Here is a 17465-nt window from a genome sequence, read left to right as displayed (position 1 = left end):
CAAAACATTAAATTAGGCAATATATTGCTTAGCCATATATATGTAGGAAAAACTATTAAAAAACAAGAAACGATATAACACATTTCAGGATAATGATTAACTTTGGGGGAGGTAGATGATGGGATGTGGAGGAACACATAGGTAGATGCAAGTCACTGGAAATATTTTAATTTATCTTGGGTTCATGGGTATCCTATTTTATAGAAAATAAAAATATAGCCCTCACTGTGAAAAGAGATTTTTGGGGAGTTGTGGAATTATGGATTGTTTGTATTTACTTCTTTATTCTGCTTTACGGCAACTCAAAAACTTAAAGTTGTACTTTGATGGACTCTATGTTGACCACCATTACCCTGACAGCTAAGATACAGCCATAGCCTCTTTATTCTTTACCCTTAGTTTTTGAAAAAGACTGCCTTTTGGGAAGTCATGATAACACAACTGGTGTTCACTCAAGCTTCAAGACAGACTCGGTCCCTGTGCTCCTTGCTCCGAGGTTCTACGTAAAACAAAAGCTACTGATGGCACCTTTTTGCGTGCTACAAGACAACGTTCAACATTAACCTCTTTAAAAATTAAAGAGAAATAAAATGTTATTACTAACCTTTAACTCCATCCAACTGACTGGTGTGCAGAAACTCATTGGCTTGATTATACCTGGTAAACAACCGACTGAACACAGACTCCTCTTTAGAGCATAGGTCAGTCACAGTGTTTTTCAACCCTTCCAAGTGCACCAATGCTGACAGGATACAGTCTAACCAACAGAGGGCATGTGCGTTTTTCCATTGGACACATGAAGTCTGGCAAAATGAGGTATGCTTGCTCTCCAACGGCATTTCCAGTTCAGACGTGCATCCTTCATTTTGAGGGGAAGTCCCTCCAGTTCCAGAAACATCAACCATAGTAGAATCTTCTTCAGCAGGCATGTCAACAATATCAGCTTCCAAAATCTCATTCTGCTCCAAGGAATCAGTTGTCCTAATTGGATTCTGTTGACCACCGTGTAGTAAACCAGGTAAGTCTGATGAGGTTTCATTATACTCTTCTTCATTATGTTTACTGTTCAAAACTTGTTCACCATCAATACCATTATGATTTTTAGTCTTTTTGGAATTTGCTAAAAGAGGTGAATCTTTATAGTTGGTTTCCACGATCTTTCTTTTTTGAGGCTTATTTGGAGTGTGACAGTCTTCCAAATCAGGAGTAATTAAGTTATTAAGTGATTTAGAGCCCAAGGGATAGATGCACTAGAAAGAAAAAAATAACAAAAACTAAAAATTCAAATAAGCTCAAGCTTTAACTTCACAGATTCTATATCATGAAAAATATGTATAAAATTTGAGCATTAATTTGACATGAGAGGGTATATAATATTATCAATCTAAATTTGAAGGAGCCAGGGATAAACAGCTATTTAATCAAAAATTTCATCCCCAAAAGAGTAATTTTTCCTAGCTAATTTGAACAATCAAGGGTTTAATCTGAGTTACTCTAGAGTAAGCTAGCAAGGAAAACATACATAATTTTGCTTTAATAAAGAATCTAATGTTGAGTGAATTAAAAATTCCAACATTTTATGAGTGTATTATTCTTTTTAAGACAGGTACACTGCATAGCATTAAAAACTAGAAAAGTATTTTCAAACCAATAAAGTCGTACAGAGTAATCTGTATTGTTTCTCAGTTTTGAGACTGAGTATTAATCTGAGAGCATATCAGCATATCAATTTTACACCATATTGGGTCTAAGAATCAAACTGGCTGAATTTTAATAACTTCACCATGCATGAACACAATTGCAGGCAAATATCAAGAGTAAACAAATCACTAAAATAATCAATGAATTTCCCCTAAGTTTGAAAACTAGTAAAATATTTTACAAGACAACTGCAAGAAATCTATATACTGTGTGCCCTCATTTAAAATATGCTTTCTTCTACACAAGTATGGTAGATTGCTCCCTTGGTGGCCTCTAGTGAACTAAAGAACTATACCTCCAGACACTCATGCCCTTGTACAGTCAGCCCCCTGCCACACAGCCTCAGGCTTGGCCACGTGACTAGCTTTAATGGGACATTAGCAACCAGGATGCACATGCTTCATAAGCACTGGCTTATTGGGCTTGCCCTCTGGGAGCCCTCTTTCTGAACAATCTTTCTTAGTCCCAGCCATCACACTGTAAGGATCCCAGTTAGCCTCACCGAGAGACCCTCATGGAAAAGAAGTGAGATCCTGGCTGACTACCTGAGTTGAGTTCCCAGCTGGCAGCTAGCATCCACAGCCTGCCATGTGTACATTTTAGTTGTCCCAGCCAACAGTATGTGAAGTGTAAGAACGGCCTTGTCAACCCACAGAATCATAAGTGAAGCCATTAAGTTACTCTAGTGACTAAGTTTTGAGATGGTTCACTTCACAGCAACAACTAACTGAAATGCTCTCATTTAAAGTATAGCATTTTCTATACAAGCGAACACTATATGCATAATATTGTACTTACTTTGAAATTCTTTAGTTTAACGGGACAAGTTCTTGATTTTTCTGTTACCAACTAGCTGTGCAATCACCATCAACTAACAACTTGACCCTCAACTTTATACCCTGAGGTTATTTCCTTAGTCCTACCACACATCAGAAGACAGAGAACACTAATCAATAGCAGTAATTTTGTATTCAGAGTCATCCAAAAAAATTGAAAACAAAACCTCAAAGAGATATTTGCACACCCATATTCACTGCAGCATTATTGACAATAGCCAGGAGGTAGAAGCAAACCAAATGTCCATGGACAAACAAATGGATAAAGAAAACGTGGTATATACATACAATAGAATGTCATTCAGCCTTAAAAAGGGAAATCCTGTCATATGCGACAATAAGGATAAACCTTGAGGACATTATGCTAAGTAAAATCACAAAAGACAAAAACTGTATGATTCCACTTATATGAGGTACCTAGAGTAGTCAAATTCATAGAGACAAAGTAGAATGGTAGTTGCCAGGGCTACAGGGAGAAGTTGTTATTCAACGGGTACAGAATTTCAGTTTCGCAAGATGAAAAGGTTCTAGAGATATGTTATACAACAATGTGAATATAGCAAACACTCCTGAACTGTACACTTAAAAATGGTTAAGATGGCTTCCCTGGTGGCACAGTGGTTGAGAGTCCGCCTGCCGACTCAGGGGACACGGGTTTGTGCCCCGGTCTGGGAAGATCCCACATGCCGCGGAGCAGCTGGCCCCGTGAGCCACGATTGCTGAGCCTGCGCGTCTGGAGCCTGTGCTCCGCAACAAGAGAGGCCCCGACAGTGAGAGGCCCACGCACTGCGATGAAGAGTGGCCCCCGCTTGCCGCAACTAGAGAAAGCCCTTGCGCAGAAATGAAGACCCAACACAGCCATAAATAAATAAATAAATTTATAAAAAAAAAAAAAATGGTTAAGATGGCTTCCCTGGTGGCACAGTGGTTGAGAGTCCGCCTGCCGACTCAGGGGACACGGGTTCGTGCCCCGGTCTGGGAAGATCCCATGTGCCGCGGAGCGGCTGGGCCCGTGAGCCATGGCCGCTGAGCCTGCGCGTCCGGAGCCTGTGCTCCGCAGCGGGTGAGGCCACAACAGTGAGAGGCCCGTGTACCGCCAAAAAAAAAAAAAAAAAAAAAAAAAAAAAGTTAAGATGGTAAATTTTATGTTTTTTTTAACAAAAAAATTTTTACTTTTTTTTTTTAAAGGCAAAAAATTTTAAAAAAACCTTTACCATTCTCAAGCAGAGTCAAAATCATGGTGTGCACATCCCACCAGCACCCCTACTTAATTAAAAACAACAACAACAACAAAAAATCACTCTTAGCCAGTGGGTAATATACAAGGAGTTTGCTGACTCCTGGTGTAAACCAATGTACTTCATAAAATACACTGGGCTCTTACTGATGATGAGAACATTTTCTAAAAACTAGATCAATAATTACTCTAAAGTTCTTTTTTTACATTTGCAAAGTATATACTTGAAACTCTTGGTTACTTTTTTTTCCTCATTGCTTAAAAAAGAATGCTTCAAAAACTAAAAATGCAGAAAAACCACATCTAACCATAATAGTTAAAACCACTGTTCTGAGAACAGAGACTTCTCTATTCTGGTAGTCCTTGGTTAAAGAACTCTACTGAAATATTACGTATTGTTCAGAAGAGGGAAAAAAGTAATTTTCTTCTAGAATCAGTAAGTTTTATTTTTCTCTCTTTCCAGTGCTCACAATTCTATAACTTTATGCTGAGCTAGTTAATTAGTAAACTCTGTAGAGTCTGGTGTTACAGATGAGCTGAGCTGTCAAGTCTCCTAAAGTCAAGCCCTCCCCTTGTGCAATAGAGCCTGTCATTTGCTCTAGGGATATCCCTCCAGCAATTCTGTGACACTTTCTCCTATTTTTCCCTCTCCATTGGATATAACCAGCATACAAACATGCTGTTGTTTTTCCCAACTTAAAAACAAACAAAAGTAAAACTGTTCCCTCCGGGTACTACCTCACGTCTATATTTCTCAATTCTTCCTCTCCCATTTTCCATCACTCAGTCCAATCAGGCTTTTACCACTACTACTTTACCAAAACTACTCTAATCAAGGCCTGCAAGGACCCCCCATGACACTCCAGTCAATGGTGAGTTGAGTCCTCAGCCACCTTGAGTTCTCACTGGAATTGACAGTAAATCATTCCTTCCTTCATTAAGTATTTTTTCACTTGACATCCAGGACAATATACTTTCCTTCCTGAGATTACGCCTACCTCACTCTCCACGTCTCTCACTTCTTTGCTGGCTCCACTTCACCTCTCAAACTTTTTAATGCTGGAGTGTTCCAGCTCAGTTTTGCAACTCTTTATCCACACTCTTGGTAAACTCACCCAGCCTCATGGTTCAATTACTTACTGAACCATGTAAGTTCATGTAAGTTTGCTGATGACTCCCAAATGTATATATCCAATCTTAGACTCTCCACCTAACACCAGACACATAGATCCAACTGTTTACTCCATATACCCAGCTATTAGATAGATGCCTCAAGCTTGATTGCTCCTGATCTCCTGATCTTTCCCCCAGATCTTCCTCTTCCCAAAGTCTTTCTCAGTTCAGCAACCGGCAGCTCCATTCTTCCAGTTATTCAAGCCAAATATCTGGGGATCATCCTTGATTCCTCCCTTTCCTACCATGTACCCTACTCTTTCAGCATATCCTTTTAACTATCAAAATACTTATAGAATCCAACCATGCCTCATCAACCTGGCCGCTACTTGTTATCCCTGGAATACTACAACTGCCTTCCAACCATTTCCCTGCTTCAGATCTTGCCCATCACATTTTTTTCAACATGAAAATCAGATCATGTCACTCCTCTGCCAAAATCCCTACTATGGTTCTTTATTTCATAGTAAAAGCCAGCAAATGGCCTACAAGGCTTTACTGGATCCATCCCATCTTCCCTTATTCTGCTTCACTCACTCCGATCCAGCTCTGCTGGTTTCCCTGCAGTAGCACAAATGTGGACAGGCAGCCTCTGCTCTCTCAGGACCTTGTGTCTGCTACTCTCCCCACCTGGAAGGCTCACTCCTCAGGTATCCGCAGGACTTGTTCCTCTTCATCTCTTTCAGATCTTTGCTCAAATGTCACTTTCTCAATTAACAGTTTCCTCCTATACTTTATTTAAAATTGCAAATTACCCACTCTCTGATACTCCAGTCCCTGTGGCTGTATTTTTCTCTACAGCACTTTTCATTACCTCACACAAAAAAGTATGCTTTCCTTTTTTATTTTCTTTCCCAATCTAGTATATAGCCTTGTTGAGAGCAAGAAATTTTTGTTTTATTCACTGTATCCTAGCATCTGGAACAGTGCCAACATGGTGACACACAAATAAATATTTATTGCATAAATGCAAAAAAATAATTTATTTCTATTTGTAAGAATACCTGAAATTTTCTTTAAGTGTTACCCAACAAAAGTATCTATCACCAACAATATAATATAGTCTAGTATTTTCCAAAACTGGCTGGTCATCAGACAGTTTATAAAAGTTATAAAACTACAGAACTCTGGGCCAACTCTATTCAATAAGCATCTAGGTGAGACCCAGAAATTTTTAAAAAGCTTTCCAAGGATTCTGATAAACTGCTAGTTTACCTGGAATAATACATATCTGAAATTAGATGACTGTATTCCAATCACTGCTCTGCTGCTTTATGAAGATGTGGTGTTCCTAAACCCTCTGCATCTGTTTTCTTATTCATAACATGGAAATACCTACCTTGCAAAGTTTTGAGAATTAAGTATGTATATGACAGTTTCATAAGTTGTCAAGTACAGTAAGATATAGAGCATTATGGAATTTAACGAGCTCCTGTGTAAAAAGTTGTGCCAGTGGGTACAAATTACTATAATTCTAAGATATTTAGAGCCTTATGTACATAATACTTAGAGATTAATAACCTTTTCAGTAAGTCCCAAAGTTAATAAACAACACATGAGAATAACAACAGCTAAAAGGACCTCCACAAGGTTTAAAAAAAAAATCTTGAAATATATTCTCTCTTCTCACAAGTCTAATGACAATAAAAACAAACATCTTCATGTAATGACTCAGGAAATCAAGTGGCAAAATAAAATATTTAAAATTACATACCAGACAGATCTAGAGACTAACTACATATTAAAAACATACAGTCTAAAAACTAAAAAATGAGTACAAATTTAAACACTGAAGAAAAAAGCAAAAGGCGAAAACTTCAATACTATCTAAGATTAATACTTTACCTGCAGATCCTCACACAAAAAGACAGATTCTTGAAAACTAATTCGGTAAGTCTTTAAGGCTTTTAACTTTCCCTTCGTCCTACAAGCAGGGCAATACCCATCTGACGGTACTTTAGATGAATCATAATTCTAAAAGAGAAAAAAAGTAAATTAAAATATAGACATTCCTAGATTGTATAAAATTACAAAAAGTTAAATGGAAAAGTAACCAGAAAAAAAATGTACAATTTTCACCTAGAAGTGTCCTGGCAAGATATCTTAAAGATAGCAAATAAAAGAAGTGCATATAGGCTTTAATACAGCTATTGTTCCAAAAAGAATATATTCTAGTTTTAAATATTAAATTAAGTATTAAAGATAGCATCAGTTTTATCTGCAAGAAAAAAAGTAATGTCAACTGTCACTGAAAATACATTCAACATTTTCAAATAGTAAACTATACGGTCTATGTTTTATTTCTACTTTTACATATCAATAAAACATAGAGAGGTAAACAGAGAACAATCTTTCGCCATTACTGTAAGATTTCCGTGGAAGATACAGTTTTTTTAAAATTAACTGGTAAAGTTAAAACCAAATTTAAGTCTTAAAAATAGGAGAGAAAAAAACCAACTTTGCACTGAGGCAAAAAATAAGTTCACTAACTTTTCCCAAATACCCCACCATGTGGAGTGAAGATATCCCTATATCAGTCCCTGGTCCAATCACTGGCAAACCATTTCCAATCTTCGGGGAATCCATCATTCCGAGTCATTGGCTAATTTATGTCACTTGAAACATGTCAATATCACTAAGGATTTTTCAATGAACCCTGGAAAAAAAAAAGTTAATAGACAATTTTTATAAGATGTATGCATATTAAGTATATTTTGAGAACTATATATCTTATGTTAAACATATTCTGAAATTGTAATCTTGAAGTGAAAACAAAATACCTAAATTTATTTAAAGATCTAGCAAATTTGTGGAGAGAGGGCAAAAACTGGCAATAGGACCAGTCTTCACAGTAGACTAATTTTTGTAAGCAAATTTATCAAAACTTGTAATAGAGATAGCTATTTCTTAAATATATTGACGAGAGCTTGAAAACCTAAGTTTTTAGTCTACGCGCAACTTGAAACAAATATGTAAGCATTATACCAAGAAAATATTTAAATAAAACACAGATCCCTTGTGCCATTACTTAACAAGGACAAACGAACCCTATACATTCCTATTGCTTTCAACTGCCAAGAATACATCACCAACTGAGAACAGTGCCACTTTTTAAATAAAAGCTACCAACAAAATACTATTTTACATTAAAGTAAATAATCTGTAATGGAACACTGTCAATCATACAGTGTTTTGAGTGTAGACCCATGGAGTAGAATCACATTTAGTAAAGTTGAAATTATGAAACTGGAGCTCAGTGTAAGGGAAAAGTAATTGTTAACAGTGGTTCAGATATGGATTTCAAATACAACGAAAACAAGATAAAGGAGAACTTTAAGCAGAGTGAATCACCACTTCACAGGGATGTTGTAAAACACTTTCAAGCAAAAGTCTTTCCCAAATCTAAGAATCCATGATTCTATGACAACCACTTCCTAGGAAACTGGGGCTCACAGATTCACTTTAAAAACTAGTTATGCTATTGTTTCCTGCTGTATAAACTTTACACACCTTTCAAGCCAAGGAATAATTTCAAAAATAAAAATGCTTTTTAGAAAAGTATCAGTGGAGGATAGCCTCATCCACCAGAGGGCAGACAGCAGAAGCAAGAAGAACTACAATTCTGCAACCTGTGGAAGGAAAACCACATTCACAGAAAGAGAGACAAAACGAAAAGGGAGAGGACTTTGTACCAGATGAAGGAACAAGACAAAACCCCAGAAAAACAACTAAATGAAGTGGAGAGAGGCAACCTTCCAGAAAAAGAATTTGAATAATGATAGCGAAGATGATCCAGGACCTCGGGAAAAGAATGGAGGCAAAGATTGAGAAGGTGCAAGAAATGTTTAGCAAAGACCTAGAAGAATTAAAGAACAAACACCTAGAAGAATTAAAGAACCAACAAACAGAGATGAACAATACAATAACTGAAATGAAAAATACACTAGGAGGGAATCAATAACAGAATAACTGAGGCAGAAGAATGGATAAGTGACCTGGGAGACAGAATGGTGAAATTCACTGCTGTGGAACAGAATAAAGAAAAAAGAATGAAAAGAAATGAAGACAGCCTAAGAGACCTCTGGGACAACATTAAACACAACAACATTTGCATTATAAGGGTCCCAGAAGGAGATGAGAGAGAGACAGAAAGGACCCAAGAAAATATTTGAAGAGATTATACTCAAAATCTTCCCTAACATGGTAAAGGAAACAGCCACCCAAGTCCAGGAAGCGCAGAGAGTCCCAGGCAGGTTAAACCCAAGGAGAAACACGCTGAGACACATAGTAATCAAATTCGCAAAAATTAAAAACACAAAAAAATTATCGAAACCAACAAGGGAAAAAACGACAAAAAACATACAAGGGAACTCCCATAAGGTTAACAGCTGATTTCTCAGCAGAAATTCTACAAGCCAGAAGGAAGTGGCACGATATATTTAAAGTGATGAAAGGGAAGAACCTACAACCAAGATTACTCTACCGGCAAGGATCTCATTCAGATTCAACGGAGAAATCAAAAGCTTTACAGACAAGCAAAAGCTAAGAGAATTCAGCACCACCAAACCAACTCTACAACAAATACTAAAGGAACTTCTCTAAGTAGGAAACACAAGAGAAGAAAAGGACCTACAGAAACAAACCCATAACAATTAAGAAAATGGTAACAGGAACATACATATTGATAATTACCTTAAACGTGAATGGATTAAATGCTCCAACCAAAAGACACAGGCTTGCTGAATGGATACAAAAACAAGACCCATCTATATGCTGTCTACAAGAGACCCACTTCAGACCGAGGGACACATATAGACTGAATGTGAGGGGATGTAAAGCTATTCCACGCAAATGGAAATTGAAAGAAAGCTGGAGTAGCAATACATGTATCAGATAAAATAGACTTTGACATAAAGAATGTTACAAGAGACAAGGAAGGACACTACATAATGATCAAGGGATCAATCCAAAAAGAAGATATAACAATTACAAATGTTTATGCACCCAACATAGGAGTACATCAATGCATAAGGCAACTGCTAACAGCTATAAAAGAGGAAATCGACAGTAACACAATAGTGGGGGACTTAAACACCTCACGCTAATGGACAGATCATCCAGACAGAAAACTAATAAGAAAACACAAGCTTTAAATGACACAGTAGATCAGATAGATTTAATTGATATTTATAGGACATTCCATCCAAAAGCAGCAGATTACACTTTCTTCTCAAGTGCACATGGAACATTCTCCAGGATAGATCACATCTTGGGTCACAAATCAAGCCTCAGTAAATTTAACAAAATTGAAATCATATCAAGCATCTTTTCTGATCACAACGCTATGAGATTAGAAATCAATTACAGGGAAAAAATCATAAAAAACACAAACACATAGAGGCTGAACAATACATTACTAAATAACCAAGAGATCACTGAAGAAATCAAAGAGGAAATCAAAAAATACCTAGAGACAAATTACAATGAAACACAATGATCCAAAACCTATGGGATGCAGCAAAGGCAGTTCTAAGAGGGAAGTTTATAGCAATACAAGCCTACCTCAAGAAACAGAAAAATCTCCAATAAACAATCTAACCTTACACCTAAAGGAACTAGAGAAAGAAGAACAAACAAAACCCAAAATTAGTAGAAGGAAAGAAATCATAAAGATCAGAGCAGAAATAAATGAAATAGAAACAAAGAAAACAATAGGAAAGATCAATAAAACTAAAAGCTGGTTCTTTGAGAGGATAAACAAAATTGATAAACCTTTAGCCAGACTCATCAAGAAAAGAGGGAAAGGACTCAAATCAATAAAATCAGAAATGAAAAAGAAGTTACAACAGACACCCCAGAAATACAAAGCATCATAAGAGACTACTACAAGCAACTCTGCCAATAAAATGGACAACCTGGAAGAAATGGACGAATCCTTAGAAGGGTATAACCTTCCAAGGCTGAACCAGGAAGAAACAGAAAATATGAACAGACCAATTGCAAGTAATGAAATTGAAACTGTGATTAACAATCTTCCGACAAACAAAAGTCCAGGACCAGATGGCTTCACAAGTGAATTCTATCAAACGTTTAGAGAAGAGCTAACACCCATCCTTCTCAAACTCTTCCAAAAAACTGAAGAGGAAGGAACACTCCCAAACTCATTCTATGAGGCCACCACCATCCTGACACCAAAACCAGACAAAGATTCTACAAAAAAAGAAAATTACAGACCAACATCACTGATGAATATAGATGCAAAAACCCTCAACAAAATACTAGCAAACAGAATCCAACAACACATTAAAAGGATCATACACCACGATCAACTGGGATTTATCCCAGGGATGCAAGGATTCTTCAATATATGCAAATCAATCAATGTGATACACCATATTAACAAATTGAAGAATAAAAACCATATGTTCATCTCAATAGATGCAGCAAAAGCTTTTGACGAAATTCAACACCCATTTATGATAAAAACTCTCCAGAACGTTGGCAGAGAGGGAACCTCTGCCAACCTCAACATAATAAAAGCCATATATGACAAACCCACAACAAACATCATTCTCAATGGTGAAAAACTGAAAGCATTTCCTCTAAAATCAGGAACAAGACAAGGATGTCCACTCTCGCCACTATTATTCAACATCGTTTGAAAGTCCTAGCCATGGCAATCAGAGAAGAAAAAGAAATAAAAGGAGTACAAATTGGAAAAGAAGAAGTAAAACTGTTGCTGTTTGCAGATGACACGATACTATACAGTCTTTAGAGAAATACTATTTTCTTTAGAGAATCCTAAAGATGCCACCAGAAAACTACTAGAGCTAATCAATGAATTTGGTAAAGTTGCAGGATACAAAAATTAATGCACAGAAATCTCTTGCATTCCTATACACTAACAACAAAAGATCAGAAAGAGAAATTAAGGAAACAATCTCATTCACCACTGCAACAAAAAGAATAAAGTACCTAGAAATAAACCTACCTCAGGAGATAAAAAGACCTGTACTCAGAAAACTATAAGACACTGATGAAAGAAATCAAAGATGACACAAACAGATGGAGAGACATATCATGTTCTTGGATTGGAAGAATCAACATTGTGAAAATGACTATACTACCCAAAGCAATCTACAGGTTCAATGCAATCCCTATCAAATTACCAGTGGCATTTTTTACAGAACTAGAACAAAAAAATCTTAAAGTTTGTATGGAAGCACAATAGACCCCGAATAGCCAAAGCAGTCTTGAGGGAAAAAAATGGAGCTGGAGGAATCAGACTCCCTGACTTCAGATGATACTACAAAGCTACAGTAATCAAGATAGTATGGTACTGGCACAAAAACAGAAATATAGATCAATGGAACAGGATAGAAAGCCCAGAGATAAACCCACGCACCTGTGGTCAACTAAGCTATGAAAAAGGAGGCAAGGATATACAATGGAGAAAAGACAGCCTCTTCAATAAGTGGTGCTGGGAAAACTGGACAGCTACAGGTAAAAGAATGAAATTAGAACACTCCCTAACACCATACACAAAAATAAACTCAAAATGGATTAGAGACCTAAATGTAAGACCAGACAGTATAAAATTCTTAGAGGAAAACATAGGCAGAACACTATGACATAAATCACAGCAAGATCCTTTTTGACCCACCTCTTAGAGAAATGGAAATAAAAACAGAAATAAACAAATGGGACCTAATGAAACTTAAAAGCTTTTGCATAGCAAAGGAAACCATAAACAAGACAAAAAGACAACCTCAGAATGGGAGAAAATATTTGCATATATTTTGAAGCAACTGACATAGGATTAATCTCCAAAATTTACGGGCAGCTCAATATCAAAAAAACAAACGACCCAATCCAAAAATGGGCAGAAGACCTAAATAGACATTTCTCCAAAGAAGATATACAGATTGCCAACAAACACATGAAAGAATGCTCAACATCATTAATCATTAGAGAAATACAAATCAAAACTACAATGAGATATCATCTCACACCGGTCAGAATGGCCATCATCAAAAAATCCAGAAACAATAAATGCTGGAGAGGGTGTGGAAAAAAGGGAACGCTCTTGCACTGCTGGTGGGAATGTGAATTGGTACAGCCACTATGGAGAACAGTATGGAGGTTCCTTAAAAAACTACAAATAGAACTACCATACGACCCAGCAATCCCACTACTGGGCATATATCCTGAGAAAACCATAATTCAAAAAGAGACATGTACCAAAATGTTCACTGCAGCTCTATTTACAATAGCCAGGAGATGGAAGCAACCTAAGTGTCCATCATCGGATGAATGGATAAAGAAGATGTGGCACATATATACAATGGAATATTACTCAGCCATAAAAAGAAACGAAATTGAGTTCTTTGTAGTGAGGTGGATGGCCCTAGAGTCTGTCATATAGAGTGAAGTAAGTCAGAAAGAGAAAAACAAATATCGTATATGAACGCATATATGTGGAACCTAGAAAAATGGTACAGATGAACTGGTTCGCAGGGTATAAATAGAGACACAGATGTAGAGAACAAACGTATGGACACCAAGGGGGGAAAGTGGTGGGGCAGTGGTGGGGGGGGGATGAACTGGGAGATTGGGATTGACATGTATACACTAAAAGGTATAAAATAGATAACAAGAACCTGCTGTATACAAAATAAATAAAATTCAAATATTCAAAAAAAAAAGTATCAGTGGATGTCAATATGCTATTCCTAAAGAAATATCCAAAAGCAGGGTTTCTCAACCACAGGATTATCGACATTTTGGCCCAGATAATTCTTCTGTTGTGAGGGCTGCCCTGTGTGTTAAGAGGATGTTTAGCAGCATAAATGACCGCTATGTGCTAGATGCCAACAGCACCCACCCCTCAGCTGTGACCATGTCTCTAGACATTGCCAAATGTCCCTCCCTCCTCTCCCCTCCCAGGGGGAGGGGGGAATCACCCCATTGAGAACCACTGCCAAAAGGGTAAAAACAAGTGTGGTGATAGCTTTTTCTTTTTAATCTCCTCACAGACAATACTAATTGGTTAACTTTGGCTGGTTCTATTTATAATCTACTTACAAAAGGGAACTATATAGTAAAGTGCCAAACTTCTGGTTCCAGAGTGGATAAAAGCATGAGCTTTAGGTTCAGAAATTTATTTGTGACGTTAGTTTGTTCTAAGAATTAAATGTGATAATACACGTAAAATGCTTAGCACCTGACACAGAGTAAATTGCAACCACTATTTGGTGCTATTTTATACTTTATGCAGAAAATATGCAGCACTGCTTGGATCATTATGCAGTATTCTCAAAAGAGAAGTTGGTAAGCTATGTATCTGGAACAAATTTTTTTTGATGAAAATTTCCATCCACCTGAGGGATTAAGAAAACTTTTCCAGCTGTTCTCTCTCTCTCTCTGTTATAAATAAAACATGAGGAGCCTTCAAATCTGCTCTCCTGATCCTATCACCCAACATTTCAATGGGAAAAACAGGCAGGTTGGTGGTTGAAATTCTTAACATGCAGAACATCCAAAAGAAAATTCACTTAAAAAATACCCTATGTACAAAACCTGGGGTGATTCGTACAACTTAACTTGTTTCTAAATGACCGCCTTCATTGTCCTCCCTTCAAAATTACCTGTTCCTGCTCCTCTTGTTTGTATCTCACCTAGACTTTGGCATCTCCATCCTTACAAACACACAAACTAGAAAATCTGAGTGGTTCTCGGGACTTCCCTGGTGGTCCAATGGTTAAGACTCCGTCCTCCCAATGCAGGGGGCACGGGTTCCATCCATGTTCGGGGAACTGGGGAACTAAGATACCGCATGTCACACAACGCGCACAAAAAAGAAAAAGAAAAATTTGAGTGGTTCTCTACTCTTTCACTTCCCTCTTCTTTACTTAGTGAAAGTCATCAAATCCTACGGACAGTTCTTTGGGAGCATCTCAAATCCCCACCTCTCTTTCTATCCCATTCCCACTCAGTATCATGCCAAAGTGATGCTTCTATAAAACAAGTCTGAGTCTGTCGCTACTCAACTGAAAATCCTCTGCTGACTCCAGTGTGATTATAGGAAAGTTCAAACAGCTCCGTATGACCTAAAGGTAGTGCTATGACCTAAAGCTCACTGCACTCTGAGACCACTGGTTTTCCAGCCTTACCCTCCTCTACATTTCAACTTCCCAAAAGCCCGAATGTCAATTACTAACCCAGTAGGGACCCAGGTACGGCACAACCAAAGTGTGAAGTTGTCTCTGGGGACAGCGAAAGAAGCAATTAAGCTTAATTCACAGCCCCATGTGCAAAATGGGGAAACCCAGAGAACCAGCTGTTCGAAGAAGGCCTTACCCGTTAGAGCTTTCCCTCCAAGACCAAGTGGGCTCAGCACGCGAACTGTCAAAGGTAAGGCCACAACAGACATGAAACCGAGGAATCGGGTCGGCTTTCGGCGCCCAGCCCTGTCTGGTACCCAACCCAGCCGTCCAGAATCACAGACTAAGACACGTCACTTGTAAAACCCAACCTTGGAAACCTAGGAAGAGCAGGGTTCCGTTAATCCTCCCCATCTCCACGCTCCTTGGGAAAGCGGGGGCGGGGGAGACTCTGGTTTCTCTTCAGCATTTACCTCTCTGAGTCCAAACGAATGAATCTGTGACTCCATTCCAATACCTTAACCACCAAGCCTTCCCACCTGAACCTACTCCCATCCTTTCCCCCTCCCAGCCTAGCCCCTCCTTTCAGCGAGCAACTATCCCATAGATCAGCCCAGCTCTGTCCCCCTTCCCTATTTCAGGAGCTGAATCAGGAAACTACTCCGTCTTCTCCCTTACCTGCCGCGGGTTCTCCCCTTCTTCGCGCCGGATCGCTCCGAACTGCTCCACACCAGAGTGCAACGTTCAACACACGTTCCCCTCAGCCTGCTCCTCCCCCACCGGCCCCTCCGCTGGAAAAGCAGCTTCCGGTTTGAGTCCGCGGCTAAAGAGTTCCCCTTCCTGCCCCGCGCGGGGCCTGAAAGGACGTAAGCGTGGCGGGGAAGGCAAAGACTGCAGCACTTCCGTCAGGCCTCCGCAGAGAGGCGTGGCTGTCCGCCCGGCTGCCGCAGTCGTAGTTTCAGCTGCGGCGACGACTAGGGGCGGGGCCGGTGGCTGCAGAGCCCGCCATATGTGAGTGGCGGGGTTTGGGGTGGCGACATTTCTGGAAGCTGCTGGAAAGCGCTCGAGTGGCGGAGGTGACGCCGGCGGCCAGGGGGTGGGGCGTGATTAAAACTAGTGCGCGGTCGGCAGCGGAGGGATTACGCTGAGGAAAGAAACCGGAACGCATCTCGTTGCGCTCTGGCCGCGCGAGCCCGGGTCGGAAGGCGACGCGCCCATGAGTGACTTGGGTGGGTGGGCGGGTGGCCGGGGAGGGAAGGGCTCCCCATCCGGCGGAGGGTGCGATGGAGGCTCTTGGCCGGCGCCTCCTTGCAGCGCCGAGGTCACCGCGACGGCGGGCCGCGCGATGCCCCCTTAGTCCGCTCTCCTAAAGCTTCGGTGAGAGCCGAGCTGCCACAGAGCGTGTTCACAAAGGGTCACCACACACGGAGCTGCCCCTCCCTGTCTCCCTAAACCCCATCTGCGAGGCCAGGGGCTTTTCCACCAGGATTCTGGGTGTTTCTCCTCCTTTCCTCCCTCCCAGATCTTCTAACGGTAAGGGGAGTAGCCGAAGCACAGGGACTTTGCTCTCCAGGACCCATTCTTACTAGGCAGTGGCCGACGTGTCCCTTTTGCGCTCATTTCAGCTGCCCTGCCTTGTTTTAACTTCAGAGGAGGGGGGAGTTCTCATGGAGTTTCTAAGTTTAAGGGTCTGCTTTCGTAGGAAGGTCATGTGGTTTAAGGGACATCGTGACCGCGCGTGCTATTTCTGAGTCTGCGTTCTGAATCTTGGGGGCAGCATATTCCAGACGTCCTTCGCTCGATTGAGTTGTGTCCTGGATTAACAATGTGTAGTTTCTGACCATTTCTTTACAGAATAATCACCATGGGCATTTTGGACTGTGGCTTTTTTTTTAAGTGGTCTCAAACTAATTATATTCTGGAATAATGCTGATAATTTTGATAGGGTGGTGTAGAGGAAGGAAGTCCCGTGTACCAAGAAATTCTTCAGTGAGAAGGAATTTTAGTTTTCGGTTCTTCTGAATGCAAATGGCCAAGAATCCAACAGAGTTTGTTGTTTTGTTTTTCTCCAGAAAACTGAAAACTAGGCTGGTTGGGTTTTGTTTACCTTTTTTGTGGTTGTACTAGATACCTAACGTGCCGGTGTATTGGTTGTCAGATCTAGCTAATTAGATTTTCTTTTATTTTAATGAATTATGATGAAAATGCGAGGATGTAGTAAGTGTTTCTTCCTGAAATAGTAGCGGTAATTCAGAAGGTTTTTCTTTTTCACCCTTGGTGTTTCCATTTTTAGAATGGAATACACTTTTTTGTAATGAACACTCTCTGAATGTTAACGTCATACATTGAACAAAT

The 17465-nt window shown here is 39.5% G+C and overlaps 1 protein-coding gene across 4 annotated transcripts in view; it reads right to left on the bottom strand.

Moving 5' to 3' along the window:
- Nucleotides 1-16056, bottom strand: part of USPL1 (ubiquitin specific peptidase like 1) — a 41386-nt gene extending 25330 nt beyond the window's left edge. For 3 of the 4 annotated variants that reach the window (XM_082602425.1, XM_082602427.1, XM_082602428.1), the window contains exons 1-4: nucleotides 15789-16056; nucleotides 7438-7603; nucleotides 6793-6921; nucleotides 605-1250 (exon numbers count right to left, since the gene is read on the bottom strand). In XM_082602425.1, the coding sequence (XP_082458551.1) occupies nucleotides 605-1250; nucleotides 6793-6921; nucleotides 7438-7536 (874 nt within the window). In that variant the 5' untranslated portion in view covers nucleotides 7537-7603; nucleotides 15789-16056. Of the gene's footprint in view, nucleotides 1-604; nucleotides 1251-6792; nucleotides 6922-7437; nucleotides 7604-14594; nucleotides 15753-15788 lie in introns of those variants that run through there. The other variant, XM_082602426.1, reaches the window with a different exon arrangement.
- Nucleotides 16057-17465: the final 1409 nt, after the last annotated feature.

Source organism: Mesoplodon mirus (genome assembly GCF_964341445.2).
Source record: "Mesoplodon mirus genome assembly, chromosome: 17".
Classification (NCBI taxonomy): Eukaryota; Metazoa; Chordata; class Mammalia; order Artiodactyla; family Ziphiidae; genus Mesoplodon; species Mesoplodon mirus.
Note: the sequence above shows the minus strand (reverse complement) of the source record. Positions and strands in the feature narration are given on the sequence as shown.